Below are 21,749 nucleotides of genomic sequence, written 5' to 3' on the forward strand. Positions count from 1 at the left end.
CCACCATGTTTGCTAGCACGCGCAATGCACACTGGGATCAAGTGCCGCTGTCAAAATAAAAGTTCAACAACACTTCTCCCGATTCGAGATTCAGTTTTTGCCCAACGGCTCACTTTTATTTTGAAACTCCCCGGATATGACTACCCCCCTTTGACTCCATTCATGAAGAAGTCGATCAGCTGTCTGTAGCTCACCGGAGATCAAATTTATCAAAAATAAAACACTCAAAGAAGGTCATCATAACATATTATGGCCTCCAACAATATGGCAGACCCGAGGAGACAAAATAAGATTTTAAGGTGAGTCAAATATTTGTCAAATTTGTAGTTTTTCTTGATGGTATTAGCTAACGGAAGCTAACAGCTAACTAGCTAACCTTTAACATGAGCATAACTAGTTTAAGAGGATTAGCGATTAGTTGATTAAAGTATTATAGACCATTTAACACCCAACAAATCATGATAATTTCTAAATATTTAGTCATCAAAAAACAGTCATTAAGTATTTCTAGCAGATGGGCTGTTTTTCCATAATGTTTCTATCCAGTTTGCCCTTGCCTATTACCCATGACAGTCAGTTAAAAAGACTCTTTTCTTAGACTTTATGAGATATTTTTAGTCTTTGAGTGGGGTATAGACAGGTATAGTCAATCAGGTGCCATAAAGTTGACTTAACGGTCCAGTGTGTGTATGATTTAGGGGCATCTATTGGCAGAAATATCATAATCAACATGTTTTCTTTAGTCTATAATCACCTGAAAATAACAGTGGTTGTGTTTACCTCGTTGTTAACCCTGTAAAACCTAAACAGATTGGGTTGATTTCTGTTAAAAACATGGGAAGACAAGACAGGCATCTTCATTTCATTCATTCATTTCATTTTATTATTTAGTAACACCATTAAAAACAGCAACAGAAAACAGGTTAAAAAGAGAGATTAGAAACACAAATGATCTTATAGAAAAACATCAGCAAAGGTAATACAATAAATTACAAGTAATACAGCAGTTTACAAAACTTAATTCAAGCAAAAAACAAGACACGGCTCAAAATGAGCAAGGAGTTATTAAAAAGTTTGAAGAAAATTACTTATAAAGAAGAAAACGAAAAATAAACAAAAAAAAAAAACAGCAAGAAATGGCTTTAAGAAAGTGCAAAAAAATTAAATACGTATTTATGTAGGATAATTTTAAATATATGTAAGAAAACAATGGATATTTACACATTTTGATAATATCCAATTATCCCACCCAGCTAATCTTCAGATAATATCTTTGTCACCTTTTACTATTTTTGCAGTTTACAGGAAATTTCTTGCCAAGCTGCTCATTATGTTTTTTTCTAGTGGTTTTGAAAGTATTTGATTTTTTCAGGTTTCAGAGGTTTAAATGCTTATTAAAAGCATCTAATTGCGGCTGAAGAAAACTGATGTTGATCCAGATGTTAAAGGGTTAATATTTACAAATGGAGCGCGTCCTCTTCCACGGAGTACACCGTGTTTTTCTACAGTAGCTCAGAACGGACAAACTGGCTCCAGACTGGACTATCCGAGTTTTTGCGACGGCTTCTTTTGTTGTTAGACGCTTGTCGCTTGGCACATGTGACGTTTCAGTTCTACAGTTTTGCCGCTAAATGTCACTAATGGTTTGTTCCATTTGTTTCGGGAAGTCCATGAATGCAGCGCAGCAGGCAGTTTTTCCTCCGCAGCAGTTTGTCACTAAAAATTGCTGGATAAGTGATATATCGATCCGTTTAGAGCTGATCAGATCACATCAATGAATGAGAGGAGCCGTTTGCAGGTGTTTGTAAGTGAAAGCTAACTTTTAAACAGAATTAATGGTTAGATTCAGGGGTGGAAATTAGCACCAGCCACCAGCCAAATGCTGGTAAAATATGCAAGTGGCCACTAGATTTGCTTCACTTAGCAGCCAAAAAACAACGGTTATCTACTGAGTGGCTGATTTTGGAGTCCACCAGCCAATGTGGCAGGTGGACAAAAATGTTAATTTCAAACCCTGGTTAGGTTTTACTTTCAGAGCATCTGACGTTCATATATTCTAATAATGCTCCTAATTAACAGTCCAGCTCCGAAAATCAATCATTTTAGTTGTGGCAGTCCACCTCAAATAAATTAATGTGTGGGAAACTGTGGACTGCTTGTGTGTAAAAGTGTATCTCACTGAGAGAATGAAATGCCTATCACGGTGTTTTTTGGTTGATAAATGTGTTTGGTGTTGCAGGTACAAACCCCCCAGCACAGAGACCAATCCCACACTGGAGGACCCCACGCCGGACTACATGAACCTGCTCGGCATGATCTTCAGCATGTGTGGACTGATGCTCAAGGTGACCTACACACACACAAACACACTAAACCTGTCCTCCTCCTTTGTGTGTGTGTCTGTGTGTCCCCACTAAAGGGGTGTTGCCCCTGCATGGTAGACCTTGGTCCAGCCCAGTCGTTCCATTTAGAAGATTAAAGGTAAACTCACCTTTTAGATGAAAGGATGAGGGGCAGCTTTTGACTTTGAGCACCAAGGACACAATGAACAAAGCAAAGAGGGCACAGCTGCAGACTCCTGTGGCCTCCCAGTCTGTTAGGAGATCATTTGTTTAATTGATTATCTTTCCATCAACAAAGAACTACTTTCACTTGTTAGTGTAAAACAGGGACACTCGACTTGTTTTGCTTTGGGGCCACTTTTGCAAAATGGCAGGAGGCCAGGGGCCAGTCGCAGCAGCCCCATACATGTTCCAAGCATTTAGGACATTTTTGGGATTTTAGGACATTTCAAGGAATTTGGGATGTTTACAGGATTTTTGGACACTTCTAGGATTTCAGCATGTTTCTGGGATTGAAGGACATTTCTGGGACTTTATGACATTTCTAGGATTTCAGAACGTTTCTCAGATTTTAGATAATTTCTAGGATTTCAGTACATTTCAAGGATTTTAGGATGTTTCAAGGATCCTAGGACATTTTTAGGATTTTAGGACATTTTTTCAATAAACAAGCTTGATGCCATTTTATGCACTTCGGCACTTTATGTAGTTTGAATCACTTAATTTTATTGTGATTAGAAAATGGTTGGGGGGGGTACCAGGCACCCTATTGAGGCCCAGATTTGGCCAGTAGATCACTGTGGTAAACATTGGTGTAATTCTTTTTATTTTTATTATTACAATTTTTGTGCATACATTATTTCCTTAAATATTTTGATTTTTTTAGGCAAGTATGGGCAGATTTGGGGTTTTCTGTCAGTGCAGGAAACACAAAAGTCTGGTTCTGAGGGTGTACAAAATACCGGCAAAATCTAATAAAATATTGTGTTAATAAGGAGTGACAGCGCCACTCTTTGCCTTCAGAAAAAGCTTTATTTTTTGAGTTCTGGTGGCCTGTTTTGGGATTTGTGTGCGGGTGACACACCACGTTATGCATGTCTGTATATTAGCCAGGAAACATGCAGTTTCCAGATTAAACCTCTTTGAACTGAAGGTCATCGTGTACTCATTGATTCAGTGCCATTTATCAACTATGCTGTGTTCATCTATCTTCAAAGTGCAACGGCTGAGTCTTGTTCATCTTTGCTAATAGAGTCTGTCTGACTCCAAACAAATGACGGTTACCTGGCAGAACATAATATGTCATCATATGAATGTGTCTCAATATATAAATATGGGTTTTTTTTAATGTTCCACACCATTGTCCAGCAAATCTTTGTAACCTGTGTGTTGTGTGTGTGTGTGTGTGTGTGTGTGTGTGTGTGTTGCAGCTGAAGTGGTGTGCCTGGATCGCAGTCTACTGCTCTTTCATCAGCTTTGCAAACTCCAGAAGCTCAGAGGACACCAAACAGATGATGAGCAGCTTCATGTGAGTGTACAGCACCATGTGTTAATACATACAGGATATACCATTATTACATAAATATAGGCCGAACTTAAATACAAATAAACTTAAACACCTTGTAATGTACCCGCAATGCACAGTGCAGCACAGAACATATTAACTAGGGCTGCAGGTTTTCCAAAATAGTTCAAATTGCGATTATTTTGACAGATATCGTAATTGTAATATGAGTCACTGTTTTAGAGGCAGTCTTAATTTTTTTCCCCCCCAAAAATGCCTTTTTTGTTGGGGTCTGTACCAAACTTTCATGTTCCCTTAAAATGCTATGTGACATATTTCACCTTGTAAAAGAAATCTGCAGCTCCCGCGATTTGTATATAGCACTTGGACATATTGCAATTTCAGTTATATGTCAGTTTCTTTTGCAGCCCTAATATTAATCGACAGTGTCGTCCTGAGAGGGTTTTTACAAAAGAGACCAGACGAAAATATCTAAAAATATTGAGTCCAGCTTTCAGGACTGTTCAGGAGACAGTTTGAATTTCTATCGTATTTATTTTTTACCTTGAGCGTGAGATAATTTAATAATATTATTTAGAAAATTTCCACATTTCAAAACTCGTGGCTCTTAGAAAAAATAAACAGCAAATGAGCGGTGCTTAGGGTGGAGTAGACACTCGGCGCCTTGTCCTGCTGCTGCCGTTTGTAGCATAGTTGACAAATGTTCTTGTGAGTATCCTGATATTTAATTCAACCATTTTGTCCAGCGCACGGCGCTGTTATCAGCCTAAAAATGTGCTCACTCAAAAACTTTAAATTCAAACAAAATTTTAATTTTTAGCATCTCAATTATAAGGGATGTGGCCCTCGTCTCTGTTGCAGACAAAAAGGCTAATAACGTCACCATGTGTTGACGTTAAACTCCTGAATTATTCAGTTTTAAATCTGCAGGTTGGACTCTGTCTCCCACTGAGACTTCAAATGAGCCAACTCTAATGTCCAAAAGCTTTTAACTGTGTGACCTCCAGGGGTGGTACATTTCCATTTGCTTATAAAAGAGTACTACAGTGGGGCACTGGTCCAGGCCTGGCAGACAGATTTGCGATGAGGAAAAACCTTCTGCTCCATCGTCTAGATGAGGTTGTATTAAAGACAAGCTTTATGCACTCATAGTTTAGTAACGCAAAATGTTTGGCTCAGCAAGTAATGTCAGACGGTGAACTTAATGCACCAGGCTCGTTTGCACAGACGCTGGTTCAAGGCCAGTTTTAGGACATTTTTCGATAGCCAAGATATGATGTAAGTATCCCGGTGTTATTAAACAAAGGTGAGTGTAGTAACAGGATGGCAGAGCTGTGGAGGGCAGGTAAGTCATTCAGGTTATCTATACATACACGCTTGGATAAATTAACCCCACAGTTTTTTCACATGACTCTGGGATACATTTTTAATTCCTTCATTGGTGCTAATATGACCTGTGCTCAGTGTTTCACAATATACAAAACCTTCCAGCAAAATATCTCACTGAATAACTGAAGGACAACTGGAATGTGCTTTTGCTTTACATGCAATAAGTGAAACACAATTTTACACAAGTGACACGAGCGAAGGTGCTCAATGACCGCAACAAATGCAAACAAAGGGAATTTACAAGGGAGAAAAAAATGTTTTTTGCTAAGATGCATGGCTGTCATCTGTGTATTATCAAGGTTTATTTTTTAAGTCTCAAGACCCGGGCTTCCTTGGAATTTTTTCTTTGAATAATTCTTAATTTACTCTCAACTGTTTCAAATAAAATTTAAATAAGATAAGACAATCCTTTATTAGTCCACAGTGGGAAAATTTGTATTGTTTCAGCAGCCAGGTGTGTGCAGGATAAGCAAGCAAAAGAACAATATGAATAGTAAAAAAAATAAATAAATAATTGAAGCAAATGGTGACCAAGATTCAGACATATAAAAATACATCATAAAACCACAAAATGTCTCCTTGCTGCTCATCTGAGGTAATCCAAGTGTCCTGAAGCCCTAACATGCCAACTTGTTTTGAAAAACATCAACGGTGCCATGTTTTTAGCCCTCTTGTAGCCTGTAGGTCCTAGTGTGGGAGCCACGTTTGCGTGGACTCGGCACAAACGAGAGCTCGCAGTATCTGCACACCAATGTTCACGTGCTACCTGGAAGCCTACCCCACATACAGTTTTTTTAAATCCGACAAAAGGACTTGTTGCTCGCTGCCAACTGCACGTCTCTGTGTGTGTGGGGTGGCTTTCAGGTAACAAAAGTAAAACGAAATAGTCAGTGGCCTCCCAAAAGAGATCTTGGCCAAGCCCCAAATGTCCTCAAATCCCCCTGTGCACACCTGACCTTCATGGGGCTGCTGTGACTGAATTTGCTTTGCTTTTTTATTTTTTTCTGATAAACATTATTAATATTTGTTTATTAAAGGGCCCTTGGCCTCTTGTCATTTTGGAAAAGTGGCCCCCGGGCAAAGAAAGATGTGTGTCCCTGCTTTACATGATGTTTTCTCCCGTTCTCTGCACCGTCTGTAGGCTGTCCATCTCAGCAGTGGTGATGTCCTACCTCCAGAACCCACAGCCAATGTCACCGCCATGGTAACCAAGGGCCAATCACAGAGGAGCACGGAGGTGAATTGCGGATGCTGAAGTGGTGACAAAACAGCTGATTGGCCCCCCAGGCCATCATTGAGGAAAAACAGAGACAGAAAGGAAGATAATATGATGGAGAGAAAAGGAGAGAGGAAACGGATGGACAGTGAAGAGGACATTACGTCAAGATAGAGAGATCAAACGGCCTTTAACTGCGTTCTCATGTTTTGTCTCTTTTTAATCTTTTCTAATTGTATTTGTTGATGAAAACTTCAAATTTTACTGTTTGGCTGATCTGTTGCAGGATGTCATCAATAAAGCTGTACAATTTTGAAAAGGAACTGCTTGATTTCATTTGTTACATGTCAACGCCATGCTCCTACCTAATCGAAAGTTACGTTATTTACTAGACTATAACTTGTAAATACCGTACTGTTTATATGTCAGATTACAACTGGGATTCTCATATACTGTCCTGAAGATCCGATCTGATTCTGTGCTGAATAACAGGATGTGTCTCAAAGCAAACACTGGTCCCTCTCCAAGTGAAGTTGCCCATTCAGTTCACGTTATTTCACAAGGATCATTTGCTCAGAGTCGCTATTGCTTTCCAGGAACAACTGAAACACACTGAGCAACTGGTGCGCGTCTATTTATTAAGAATACTCAGTAACAATTTATTTATGAAGAATACTCTAACAGTTTAAAATGTGATGCTTAGAAAGAATAAATTGCAATTTGTTAATGGGCTCTGTATAGAAAAGTCAAGTCACTTTTCTGCACAGAGCCGAATAACAAATCACAATTTATTCTTTCTATCCATCTATCCATCTATCTATGTTGTAGAAAATATTGCAGAAAACCCATAGTTAATTGTGAGATCATGCAAAAGGTAGTTTTCATATAAGTATCAGATTAAAAAATAAAAATTATATAAATATTTGCATACAGGTTGCCCGAATTATGTCGCTCACACAGCAGCAGACACTGTGAGAGGTTTCCCTTATTGTCTCTGGTTCACCTGGTTATTAACCACACACACACACACACACACACACTCAGGTCTTTCCCCCTCCAGACTCTCATCTAGTAAGGCACTGCTTTCTCCTCACATGCAGACACACACACCATTGACTGCTTGTGTGTTTGTGTGTGTGTGTGTGTGTGTGTGTGTGTGTTTGCATGCTGATGACGGAGAAGAAGCTGGGGAGTCAGCTGGATGTGAGACTGATTTAGTGCCATATAACTCATGCCTCCCCAGGCCCGGCTCGGCTGCTGCCATGCAGAGTGTGTGCTCGGGCTGCTTGGCTCACAGCCATGCGTCATTTCAGCAAACTCCAGTGGATTTTCTCCTGATTTTGTCCTGACTCACACTGCCAACTCACTCCTTTTTTCCTTTTTTTTTTGGAGCACTTAAACAACTCCCTTTCTCCCATTGTTGTGGTTTTTAAATTTGGTCTGCCCCAGTCACAATGCTACATTTGTTGTTGATTGCTATCACAGGAGAGGATATTGAATTCGTCCGAGTCAGCAGTTATCGTCTGCATTGATCGGTGGGCTGCGTAATTTGGATATTAAAAACTGTCACAGTTTGCTGAATGTGGATCTTAAGTTCAGCGGGTGACGGCCGGAGGTAGTTTTAATTAAATCTAATCTCCATATTTTCCTTTGCTGAATGCACTCAGTGAGAGCAGAGTGAGGAGACACTACTGTGAAACAGGCCTCCTTCTCACTCTGTGACACTAGAGGGCACAACAGCATCACAAATATCAGAGTCCTGATTGACTCAAAGAAATAACATGAGTCCAGTCTCTGTGGCCTCCATCAATGAGTTAATGTATTGTTGAAAGGATTTAAAACACTTCTGGAATAAAGTTTCCCCAAAGAAATCTTTCAATGGTTGTGTGGAAAGTCATCAGAAATAGCATTTTTAGTTACATTTTTCATGTCTTTATTATGTTTCTGGCAGGTGGTCTGCAGTTTGGTGGTCACAGGTTCACCTCAAGAGCAAAATTCTTCTCTGTTGACTATTACTGCTCAAACTTATAAATTAGTGTAAGCAGTCTGAGACACCATTTACGTGATGTTCATTATGAGTGAATTTCACAGTTTTGAAACTCGGTCTGAAAATGCCGTCACTTCACATGTCACTTTCTTTACCTTGGTTGGGTGCAGAGGTGTTCCTAGAATTTGAGGAAAATTTGAGGCTTGGCCCGGATCAGTGTCGGGGGATAAAGAAGCTCTATTGTGATGTTTCTGTATGCACTTTGACATATTTTATACCTTTAAAAATGTTTTTAATGACTTACTTTTCCATCCATCCATTTTTATCCGCTTATCCAGAGCCGGGTTGTGGGGCAGCAAGCTGAGCAAAGCACTCCAGATGTCCCTCACCCAACAACGCATTCCAGCTCCTCCTGGTGGATCCCACAGCATTCCCAGGCCAGATGAGGTATATCATTTCCCCAGCGTGTTCTGGGTCTGCCCCAAGGCCTCCGACCAGCTGGACGTGCCTGAACACCTCGAACGGGAGGCGCTCAGGAGGCATCCTAATCAAATGCCCGAAACACCTAAACTGACCCCAGTCCACCATTTTCCGGCAGAGAAGCCTTGATCTCAGATTTGGAGGTGCTGGCTCTCTTCCTGACGGCTTTAAACTCGATTGCAAAAAAGCAAACAGAACCAGTTCTGTTAGATACAGAATACTTTACATCTGCTGTTATTGAAAATGTATAATGTGACTCGAGTTGCAAAATTGTAATTTTGATCAATGATGTCATATTATTTTTGAGGGCTTTAATGTATAAACAGAAAAGATGCTGGGCTTTTTTTTTTATTAATAGGCTTATTCTTAATTTTGAAATATATATAATTAGTCTTTATATATCTTTAAATCTGGGGCTGAAGCCTCAGACGCCAACACTCAACAACACCACCGGTTCGGTAATTTCATATCAGTGAGTGAGTGCGTTATGTTTTCTTTTACGCGTTTTTGAGTCCCCTGACTCCTGCAGGACATCATGAACGTCTCTTCTGTCCTTCTGTCTGATTATCTTTCTCTGCATGTGTTTGAAAACCTCAGAGCAACTTTTACTCAAGTCAAACCAAGTCACTGACCTTTCTTTTTTCTTTTCTTTTCTTTTCTTTTCTTGTCTTTTCTTTCTTTTTATTAAGATTATTATTGGGCCACATCATCTCAGGTTCAAAGGTTTTAACCTTGTAGACCTAATAAAGTATCCTGCTGCCTAAATCATATAATACCATTGAAGATGTTTAGTGTTTTCTGTATTTGATCTGCAGTGTGGCGACACAGTAACCTCAAAACTGCAGCCTGTCACTTGTGAGTGTGTGTACTTGTGCCTGTGCTTCGTGTGTGTGTGTGTTTGTGTGTGTGTGTGTGTGTGTGTGTGTGTGTGTGTGTGTGTGTGTGTGTGTTGGCTAAACACTGGTGGATCTCTGCAGCATAACAGCCAGGTCGCTTTATGTGTCCTCAAATGAGGTTAAACTGTATTGTACCTCTGCATATTTGAATCCCCTATGTGTGTTTGTGTATCTGTGTGTGTGTGTATGCACGAGAGGAGGTGTACGTTTGGCTACAGGCTTTAATTTTCAGGAGCAAGGTGTTATTATTGGATGTGAACACAGGCAGTGTTGGTGGGTAGATGCTGAGTCGGGCATCCCTTGTCGTCGGGCTGTCGCACACACACACACACACACACACAAAAACACACACAAAGACTGAAAAGCCACACAGAACTGCTAACACATGCATACATTCGAATGTTAGTGTGCACAGCAGTTATGAGGTGAGTTTTTCCGGCTGCATCACTGCTTGATGTTGAATTTTTAAAAAGTGGTCAGATCCCCGTGACACTGGACCTGCAGCTTCAGCTGAGTTGCTTAAAATTCTCTTAATATTTCTCTATCTCCCTCCTAAACTCCCATCTGTCTCTCTTATAGACGCATACCTGTGAATATGTTTGAAACCTGGAGTAACATCAGTTTTCTTGTGCACCATTCAGATGTCTTTCACAAGCTTTTTAACCCTCTTTAAACCTCAGCACCATTGGTTGGATTTTTTCAGAAATATGGGGTAAAAGGCAATGAGCAGCTTGGCAAGAAATGTTCTACAAACTGAAAGAAATTAGTAAAAGGCAACAAGAAAATTTGCCAAAAAAGAGGGGAGGATTGTTAGAAAAATTATCCAAGAGAGAGAAAATGTCCAGAAAACTTCCTTTATAATTATGATACTTTTATATTCTAAATTACATAAAAATATAATAAAATATATAAAATGAATAGATATATATATTTTAAAATTCTCTTGCTTTTGATTTTTACTTTTTGTGACTTATCTCCATGTAATTTTCTGCTAACTTTTTTTTGAACTTTTTTTTGCTAATTACAAACTACAAATATTTTTTCTCATCACAATTATTATCCATGAACTAAAAAATGCTTAATTAGTTATGAGTTTTTGTCAGTGTAAAGGGTTTTAAGGTGTGTGGGTATGTATGTGTAGTACGTGTGTAGCGTTTGTGTGTGTGGGTGTGGGTGTGGGTGTGTGTGTGTGTGTCAAAACTAATAAGGGAAAAAAAGTGTCAAACTGCATAAAAAGCGTCAAAGTAGAAATATATATATAGTTCTGAATGTCATCAAATCCTAGACAAGCCCCTGCACACATGGCAGGGACTCTTGTGATATATATATATATATATATTATATATTCCATAGAAATAAAAGTTGCACTGAACTATTTTTAGTCACACAGCAGGTGAAAACAGTGTTTAAGGAGCCATTCAGTGAGCTCAGTTTCAATGGATTTCACTGCACTTTCAGTATGTTTGCTTCTATTAACCCTTTGAAACCTACGCAAATTCAAAACTCAAAAATTAGCATGAAATTAGTTAAAAGTACAAGAATATTACCTGAAAATCTGTAAAGAAAAAAAAGACAAAAAAGTAAAGAAAAAATTTTAAAAAACAAAACAAGCAAACAAACAAAAACAAGCAAGGTAAAGGTGTGTGTGTGTGTGTGTGTGTGTGTGTGTGTGTACTGTATATATATATTTTTTTTCTTCCCTAGCTTTTTCTCGTTTTTGCCCTAGACGTTTCATTTAAGGAATAAAGAAAAGGTTTCCTAAATGGGTACATTTCGTTCAATTTCATTTTAAAATTTCAGATTTCAAAGGTTCAAATACTTGAAAGGCATCTAAATGAAGCACAAGAAAAGTGATGCACATCCAGGTTTCAAAGGGTTAAGTTGGTGTGAATGGGAGAAGAAGAAGGAGAGGATGCAGAAGCGTGAGGAGGAAACTTTCAGATAGAGACAGAAACAGGAGCCAGTGAGGGGCGGGGTGGATGGAGACGGAGGGAGGGAGGGAGAGTCCGGTGTGGCGGCTGAGGTGCAGCGGAGCTCACACACCGAAACGTCCTTTTCACAGCACCAGACCTCCAAACACACCGGATCAGAAAAACGCGCCGATTGCCTCCCAGTTTCCGGACAGCTCGCTCTCTTTTCCGGATACTCTGCTCAGCTGATTTCACGGTGACATTCAGTGACCGGCGGACAGCACTTTTTTCGGGATGTTCTGGATGTGAACATGGAGTTTTCCTCCCCTCCGGTGGTGGATACGCTGCTGCTCCTTCTCCGCCCCTCCAGTCCTCCCGGTACCGCTGACCGGTTCGCAGCCGCTTCCGCCCGACAGGTGAGCGGGTCTGGGACAGCGGAGACCCGGTGGGCGGGTGTGGAATCCCCGGAGACATCAGGCTGTGTGCCCGCCGGACAGTGGAGCACCTGACAGACAGGTAAGGACCCGCGGACCACACAGCACTGCCTCTGTGGACAGTTGGGAATTAAACTCCAATAGCAAGTTTTTCTTCTTTTTTTTCCTCCCAAACAAGAAAATGTTAATGCCATGCAGCATTTTTCAGAAATTGAATGATTTCTGGGGATACACAAGCCAAAGTCAAAGTCAGCTTTAATGTCAGCTCTGACATGTAAAAAAGTAGCCTACAAAGACAAAAAAGAATAAAAAAATATATACATAGAATTAAATAATAGGGAATTAGAAAGAAAAAAATATGTCATAATGTATATATATACCTAGATATGCTTTATATTTACATGCGTGCAATATGGTGCAATGTGGTGGGTGCAGAAAAGCAAAGGCAATCATTTGTTTTCACCTATTGAGTTTAACTTTTAAGAGATAGAGATTATAATTTTATAGATGTGACACCTAGAGACACCATCATATGTCAGTGAACCACTTAACCCGTTCAGAGCCCAGTTATGTTCCAAAAATACATACAAATTATTGTAATGATGGATTTCTTAAATAAATAAACTTAAAAGTCATTGGCAAAAGAAAAAGTTTTAATAGTATACTTTTTTCCTTGTTTTTATTTAATGTCCGTTCCAATGGACGAAGAATCTTAACACATACATTGCCTAAAAGTGATCAATCAATTAATCGATCAAATTGTATTAATATAGCACCTTTCAAACATATCAAATGCAGTTCAAAGTGATTTACAGTTTGATTGAAGAAACAAAAAAAGAACGTAGGAAATAAGCAAAAATGGATCTTAATAAATAAAATACGTATAAACCATAAGACACTATATACAAGCCAGACTAAAAAGACTTTTACTTTACGTTTAAATGAATATCAATATTGAGATGAGATTCGATTTGTGGCCAGTTTTATCTGAATGCGAAATGCTTGCGAAGGAGTAAACCTAATTAGGAGCCTTCAAATGCACTTAATTAAAATTAATTAGGGTAATTCCCAAGCCGTTAAAAGGTTTAGGTCTGATAGTTTAACTTTTTCCCTGTAATTGCACATCCCCATCAGGCTTCAAGATTCAGTCAAAATCAGAGCAGATGTCTGAGATTTTACATCACATGAGGACACTGGATTGATGGACAACTGGAAGTCAGGAGCCTCGCAGGCCCCGAAGCATCTTCCTCTCAATGTAATAATAACTCTGTTTGCCTTTGCTCAGTCACTGTTGATAAAGGACCTACAGAGGAGGGAGAGTGGGTTATTTATTGACTGAGACCTCTGTGCTCCTCACTGGTGCCTTACTCAGTGGATCAAGGAAAATGAAACTTAGTCTACTTTTAAAGTTTGTGTAAGTAGCTCATGAATGGCACAAAAGCTTTATGCTTGGATGTAAAATGCAAATCTGAGGGAAGCAGGCAGTAACTGTAGATGATATCCATACAGAGTTAATGTAGTAGAACTAGAATTACTGCTTTGCAGTTGTATGCCTCCGGAAAACCCGTGTAAATCCATGTCTGTGAAAACATGGATGCTTCACACGCAGACGATCTATACAATCGGCACAGTTTCAAGATTAGTGTCACCAATTGACCTATCGCTAAGCTCCGCCCTCGAACACCTCCATAGACAAGCATCAGAAATTAAATGATAGCTTAAAAAATGGGAAAACTATGTGCATGGGGTAAACGCAACAATGATACAATGTATCCTGAGAAGTTAAAGAATGGGGTGTATTTTATCTCGTTTTTTAAACCTTACATAAACAGACCAAAGTGTCTCCTTTGGATTCAGCTGTTTGGCACATAAAGAAGATTCTTCAGTCCAAGTGAATGTTTGTGCCAAATTTAGTTAATTCTCTCAAGGTCATGTTGAGATACCGTGTTTAAGAAGATGCGACAGAGAAAGTCACAGTGAAATTTGACTTCTAAGATCTAATCAGTTCATCCTATAGTCCAAGAGAACATCTGTGCCCGAATTGACAAAATTCCCTGAAGGTGTTCTCGAGATATCAAAATTACAAGAATGAGATGGATGCAAGGTCACGGTGACCTTGACCTTTTCATCTTTTAACACCAAAATCTAATCAATTTATCTTTTAGTCCACTAAAACCTTTGTGCCAAAGTTAAAAAAAGAAATCCCTCAACGCGTTATTGAGATATTGTGTTCACAAAAAAAGGAGACAGATAAGGTCAAAATGACCTTGACCTTTGACCTATGACAACCAAAATCTGACAGGCTCAAATGGCATTTGAAGAAATTCCTTAGGGCCTTCTGTTTCTAATTTGCTGCAAGATTAAAACATTCATCTGTGATGCATTTTCATTCATCAATTCAGAGGCGTGCTCTGTGTGTCGGAGCCTGGTAGCCTGCGTATGTGTGAAGGGTGGGGTCAGTGCAGCCACTATGTCTCACACACACTCAGGAGCCCTGCTCTCAGTGAAACATGCACCAAAATCTGCTTGTACTTCTCAAGAGTTGTTGCTGCCACAAGCGTAACAACACTTTTGCACTTAAGGGTGGAAACATATCTAGTGAAAGTGCCTCACATACAGGCAGAGTAATGCACCGTTTGCCTAGCTCAAAGTTCATCCCTTTTTACCCCACCCACCTCAGGTATGTTATAGTGTATAAAAGTGACTTGTTTAAAATGATGCTATTGCAGAATATTGGTTTGTATTCTGTACTTACATACATAGAAAATAAAGCAAATTAATTTTTTTGTCCTCTTAAGAAAAGAATGATACCCATTCCCAGAGTTACTGCAGGGGGGCAAATGTAGTGAACCATCGGTGTGAAAGCAACCTAAGAAACGTATAAATGTGGCATATCTGCTGTTTCCAGAAATGTACAATGCCAACATTGCCAACAACAAACAAGATCTGCTGCTGTTTACAAAAAATACTCTTACACCTTCAAACTGTTCCTTCAAAGGAGTCAGGATCATGATATACATTGAGGTTTTCTCCCAGGGTTATTATTGAACGCAGGAGAGTGCCAAATCCGCTATTGGATGAGTGAGTTATATAAAATCTTGATGTACGGATCTCTTGAAAGTACTTCTGTACCCCTTAGCCAAAAATACTCCCCGCTTCTCTCTGTTCCTTTACTATGTTGGCCCAAACCTGACATCAGCGCAGCATCATCGGATCTAAATGTTATCGAATCTTTACAGGGCGCTGGTTTCCTCCCGCTTCAACACCCACAGAACCAGAGAGTTTTTCTGACAGAGGTGTGCATGTGTATTCGTATACTTGTTTACGACCTCACACCTTCGCTCATGCCTGTTTCTTCCGGGTCGTCTCTCTGCTGACCCTCCCGTCTCAGCACTCCCATTTATCCACCCGTCCGTCCATCAATCCATCCCAGTGATTTCCATCCCTCTGTTTGTCAGCTTTACTCGACTGAATAAAGCCTTATTGGCATGAGACAAAGCAGTGGTGCTGTCAGAGTCAGTAACTGTCAAACTAAGCTGACATTAAGCGGAGGACGAAAAGTCAACAATTAGAACAAACAGACATAGATAATATACATGCAGAGGATGATACTTAAGATGTTACATTACATACTGGAACTTGTTTCTGTACTCAGCGACGTCTGAAGCAGTGTTTCCCAACTAGTCAGGTCCATTAATATGATATATTACCACATATTCAATTTTATTTGACCAAATGTAAACAACACATCGGCACAAAGAAATAAAACATATTGTACTAATATACAGAAACAGCACTTCAAAATAAAAGCCTTGTGCTGGAAATTCACTTCAAAATACCATATATTTTTAAACAAACTTGACACATTCACAAGTCAATTGCAGTTCATTCAAAATGGTCCCACGACCCACTTTTGGACTGCAACCCAGTAGCTGGAAACCACTGGTCTAAAGCACAGTCTCGCTGCTTGTTTTGTTTCTGCAAAAATCTTGTGACTGATGATTGTCAGTGAACCCGTGGATGCTTTGAACAGGTCTCAAGCAATCTGTGGTGTTAAGTTACAGCATAGCATAACAGTATTTTCATTTCTATTTTTATTTATTTCTTTATTAAGTTATTTGGTAACACTGTCACTTATCGTATGCTGCTGGACCTGAGTCACAGTTTGTGTTCTTTTCATGTGTCGACATGTTCAGAATGGAAAGAAAATGAACCTTGAACCTCGAAACACACTTTTTGTTGGTTACAGTAATTATGGAGCCATGTTGTGTGTTGTTGTCATTATTTACTGCACAAGCATATTTACTGTAATGAACCTAGATTTGGATGCAGATACAATAAACATATTAATTTTATTTGTTCAATTATGTGACCATCTGGTGAAGTCATGTGATCGCTACTTTCAAACTTATTTATCTGTTAAGTTGACAGAAACAAAACTAATGACAGGAATATTACACACGAGCAAACATGCACAGAGAAAAGCTTAAATCAGCTATAATCTGATTGCTCACTACAGTTCTTATCAATCTCATTAATGACTTATCAATTTTTGTTTATTTTTGTATAACAGTATCTCCTATCATATATCAGAGAGGATTTACTACCCTCAGGGAAAAAATGCAAAACAAAAAACCCCATCATACTTACATAGCGCTTTTCAGAGTCCTCAGAGACACTCTGCATAGAAGATAACAAAACACAGACTTGAATTATTGCCTTAAAGTTCTGAAAAACAAGTTAAATTTCAGTGTGCATCCTTGTCTGTCCAGACTCATTTGTTTCCATGACAGTTGATAATGCTTCAAATATAGATATTACTGTAAAAAGCTACAAATTCTAAAATGTGAATGCTTCACAAACATCCTGATAAAAGGCCAACCTCTCCTGACTGCAGGACTCTGACTTCAACCTCCATAAAACTTCTATTAATCATTTTATTCAGGAATTAAAAATTGAAAACTATTTCTACTATAGCTGCCAACAGCTGGCTAACATTCCCAGTTAGAGAAAGGGTGAAAATAGGGTAATGTGCATGACATGTGGCCCCAAGCCCCCAAAACATTACAGCTGTCCCTGGTAATAGGGGATGTGAATCTTTCAGTATCTCAAGATTCGATTCGGCTTCGATTCTTGGGGTAATGATTGATTTCCAATTCAAAATATAGGAGGTGTAATTTCAGGATCTACTCCAGTCTGTTTTGCCAGTGGCATATTATGTTATAAAAGCAAAGCGTGTATGAAATTATGGAGGTTTTATTATGAACAAGCTTTTTTGTTGTAGAAAACCTTTCTCCCAAGTGTTGGGAATCAGAACGTAAAAAAAATAAACATTGTAATTATTATAGTTAAAAAAATGGACACTCTTTTCCAAAAAAAAGTCCCATCATTTTTTTGCAGTTGTTTTTGTGTATCCCATTATCTGTGCCATTCTGCAAATCAGCTCCTCTCTGTGCTGCTGCAGAGGGCCACATCACACTCCTGACACCTCAGAGAGGGGCCTGATTCTCCTGCCTGCTCTGCCTGCAGTGAACACAGAGTTTACACCCATATGAGGCCCTGCTGCCTGTTAGACTGTCTCCTGATTTACCCTTGTCTCATTTATTATTATTATTATTATTAGTAGTAGTAGTAGTAGTATTAGTATTAGTATTAGTATTAGTATTAGTATTAGTATTATCATTATTATTATTGGGGCTACCAGAGTTTATTCTGATGCAGGAGGCGCTGCCAATAACACAGAGCGATAGATGTAGTAGGATTCGGCCAATCACAGTGCAGTTTGCTCCAGATGACGTATGCATACGTAAGCGGATACAAAGCGTCGGAGCGTCTTCCGATTGGTGGACAAGACCGAAACAAACCTCTGACCTCTCTCCAAAGGAACCATGGGAAACCAATATGGCGGTTAGCATCGATGCTAATATACTTCTATCATCGAAATATGGATAAAATATGGACGGAAGACACCCAATATCGGATCTATCATTATGTATATTTGAACAAGGTCCCGTAAAAACACGTGAATTCCCAGGCTGGACACTGAGGCTTCTACAAGAGCTACGATGCATCGGAGTTTCCCTCTGAACGGCAGCTTTCACCGGCGAAAAAAGTAAGACGATCCGACAAACGGTCTCATAATGAAGACTTTTCTAAATGATAAAGATTTTTAGGGTTAAAAGAGACTATCTTTAGTAAATATATAGTCTATAATCGATGTTTAGGATTTTCGAATTGATTCTGAATCGTTAAAAACGAGAATCGAGATTCTTATATGAGTCGATTTTCCTTCACTCCTAATAGGTCGTAATGAGAGCTAACCGCGAGCGGCTGGATGAGACACGCAGCGATGCGTCCCGGTGTTTCTAAATTATTCATCCGAAGTTTGATTAAACCTGAAACTAACACAAAGTAGTCTGTAGAAGTCTAAATAAGTCAGTTTCCACCTTTGAAAATGTTGCGCTCTGTTTGTTTGTCTCACTGCTGCTGTCGACCATCAGCTGTTTGTTCCGCAGTGATGAAATGCTGTGGCTGTCAAACACTCAGCTGTACTAGAGTCCAAGTCCTTCACTGCATTTGGTTTGCAGCAGCGCTATTTTTATTTTCATTGGCTGTTAGTGTTTTCTGTAAAAACATGACTTGAATGCCTTCTATCGACCACGTCTCATATTTCAATTGAGTTAAAGTTATATTATGATTACGATTGTTATTATTCTATCGCCCAGCCCTAGTATCACCAAATCAGCATCTGACCAGATATCTCCCCTTCTGTTTCTTAGATATAGCGTTGAATAATGGCCAGAAAAAGTAGTTTTGTATTATGATGTAAGAGTAAAGTAGACTTTTGACCTTTTGGATGTAAAATATCATCACTTTATAATTTTACCCTCCTCACCTTGATCGACATCTGTTTTCTTGTGCTGCACTCAGACACCTTTTACATAGTTTTAACCTCTGAAACCTAAATTGATTTAATCTCTTTCAAAAACACCATAAATGTCACAGTGAAGGTGACCTTCGACCTTTTGGATACATTATGTCAGCATTTCATTATTATATCCTATTGGACATTTGTTTGAAATTTTGTTATAATGAGCGTATGAATTCTTGAGTTTTGTGAGGTCACAGTTACATTTGACCTCCAAATTCTAATCAGTTCATTGTTGACTCAAGTGGATGTTTGTGCCAAATGTGAAGAAATTTCCTTGAAGCGTTCTTGAGATCACGTTCACAAGATTGGGATGGACAGGTGTGTAAATGTAAATTAATTTGAGAAAAAAACAAACTACCAGCATGCTGACTTATGGTACCAGCCTGTCTGCTCTCATGCTTTTTGTAAGACTGACCTCCATATCTGCCAAAATCTGCACAAACTAAACCTCCTATGTTGCAAAAACTTGGAGGATAGATGGCATCTTTGTTAGTCAGTACATGTTGTAAGACACTGCAGGTCTTCCTGGGATTGTGTGCTACAGTTTGATTTGGGTAAAATGTTCTAAAGCCCCTGTGGTCCACCCACACACTTATTTCACTTTCACTTGCATGATTAGACCTCAGCTGCGAGCTTGTACAATTTCTGCTTGATTGACATCTTAATCACACTCCTGTTAGTTTTGTTGCTAATACATTATCTTAGAGTTTGGTAATATCACGTAATTCACAACAAAGCTCTACTTGCTGTCAATTTCCCTGGAGGTTTAATCAGCTACAGAAATTAAAATGACCTGTGTGGGCGAGCAGGACCTTTAAACCTTTGAAACTTGAGCAAAGTGGTTCTGTTTCTTTCAAAAGCATGGGAAAGAGGCAACAAGCAACATAGGAAAAAATGGCCCAAAAAGCAAGAAATGAGTACAAAGTTAACTGAAAATAAGCAATGAAAACAAACAAGAAAATTACATATATATATATAAATATATATTACATATATATATACATATATATATATATATATATATATATATATATATATATACATATATACACACATTTTCACCTTTTACTTTTTCATTTCAATTTGCGAAACATTTCTTGTCAATTTGCTTATTGCCTTTATTGTGTTTTCAAAAAAAAGAGAAAAAGAAATTTTACTAATTTTAGATTGTCAATGGAGAGATTAAAAGGTTTGATACATGTTTTTCTGTAAACATGTATATTGTTTTTGTTTCTGCTGTTTTATTTATTGATTGATTCTTCTTTGGAGGCAGAGAAATGTGTGCAGCACTGGGTGTCCAAGTTGAATTATCAAACAATAATTTGGTGGCCGCCTTGCAGTAACTCTGATGACCCCCTGGGTAGGGATGGATTTCATTCTTTTGGCGTTGTTTTTTTGAAAGGACAAAAAAAGAAAAAATATTGCTTTATTTTCTATGCATGTAAGCATAGTATATACATTTACATTCTGCAATGGCATCATTTTGAACAAATCACCATAGATTCTAGATCCTAACATACCTGAGGTTTGTGGGTGGCGCATTCTTCACCTGTATTTGATGCACCTTCGCTAGATGACATGATAGATTGTTCATGTTTTCGCCCTTATGTGCAAAAGAGTTGTTGCACTTGTGGCAACGAGCAGTGACCACATTAACTCTTGAAGTATAATCAGACTTTGGAGCGTGTCATTGAGTGCAGGGCTCCTGAGTGTGTGTGTGTGTGTGTGTGTGTGTGAGACAGAGTGACAGCGTTGACCCCACCCCGCTCCTCGCACATGCACCATGCAGCAGACTCAGACACACAGAGCTCTCCTCTAGATTGAAGAGCAAAAATGCATCATAGACAAATGTTTTAATCTTACTGCAAATTAGAAATGGAGTTGGTGAGATAAAAACTGTAAAGAAAACGTTTAACCTAAATAAACAAGAAAAATATTTTCACGTAGCAGAACCGTTAACATTGGAGCTTATCAGCACTCTGGTCTTTAAAAATTCGGCACTGGTGCCTCATTACTATCGAGTTTCAGTACCCATCCCTACCCCTAGGGGTCGTAGACCACCTGTTGAGGACCAAGGTTGTAGGCTATTAATCTCATGTTGTGCAATGAAGTTTTAATCTTTTATCAAACATGTCTTGTGTGGCTGATTAAAAAAGGTTATAATGTGGTCTGCAAACTAGAGGTAGGAGTCATCGGATCTAACTGGATGTAAACACAGGAATAGTTGGCAGAAACAGAAATGGCGTAGACACAGGTCAGTTTATTCCTAGGAATGTCCATTAACAAAAGAAATATAGACAACAACACAAAAAACATACAGGAAAACTACTCCCTCTACCTTAACATCACTCTGTAGCAACAGAGGTACCACAGGGCAAAACACTTGCCCATGCACCCAAGGGACGCATTACAGCATACAGGAATAAACTCTCTGTGCCGAAGCAGGGGCACAATAACTGCAGTACACCCCGCCCTCAGTCCAGCAGTACACAGTTCTTGGCTAGAAAGTCCACAGTGGTTAACACTGTCCATGCCAGTCGTGTTCTCAGAAATATGTTGCTTTTAGAGGACCAAATTTTGGCTGTGTTCATACATATGGCATACATTTTGGCAAGATTGTATAGTTTTGTTGAATCTTG

The 21,749-nt window shown here is 39.0% G+C and overlaps 1 protein-coding gene across 1 annotated transcript; it reads left to right on the forward strand.

Moving 5' to 3' along the window:
* Nucleotides 1–123: 123 nt before the first annotated feature.
* wdr83os (WD repeat domain 83 opposite strand) lies at nt 124–6,795 on the forward strand. Its single transcript, XM_042485406.1, has 4 exons — nt 124–299; nt 2,240–2,345; nt 3,773–3,870; nt 6,398–6,795. Exons 1-4 carry the CDS (start codon nt 250–252, stop codon nt 6,462–6,464), a joined length of 321 nt encoding a protein of 106 aa, XP_042341340.1. The 5' UTR covers nt 124–249; the 3' UTR covers nt 6,465–6,795.
* The last annotated feature ends 14,954 nt before the right edge of the window (nt 6,796–21,749 follow it).

This window comes from Plectropomus leopardus, chromosome 4, assembly GCF_008729295.1.
Source record: "Plectropomus leopardus isolate mb chromosome 4, YSFRI_Pleo_2.0, whole genome shotgun sequence".
NCBI classification, from domain to species: Eukaryota; Metazoa; Chordata; class Actinopteri; order Perciformes; family Serranidae; genus Plectropomus; species Plectropomus leopardus.

Excerpts from the sequence above, each read along its gene's own strand:
- wdr83os (XM_042485406.1), top strand. The coding sequence starts at position 250 with ATGGCCTCCAACAATATGGCAGACCCGAGGAGACAAAATAAGATTTTA. Across the intron at positions 300-2,239 it reads AGACAAAATAAGATTTTAAG|GTACAAACCCCCCAGCACAG; the intron begins GTGAGTCAAATA and ends TTGGTGTTGCAG. Across the intron at positions 3,871-6,397 it reads CAGATGATGAGCAGCTTCAT|GCTGTCCATCTCAGCAGTGG; the intron begins GTGAGTGTACAG and ends CACCGTCTGTAG.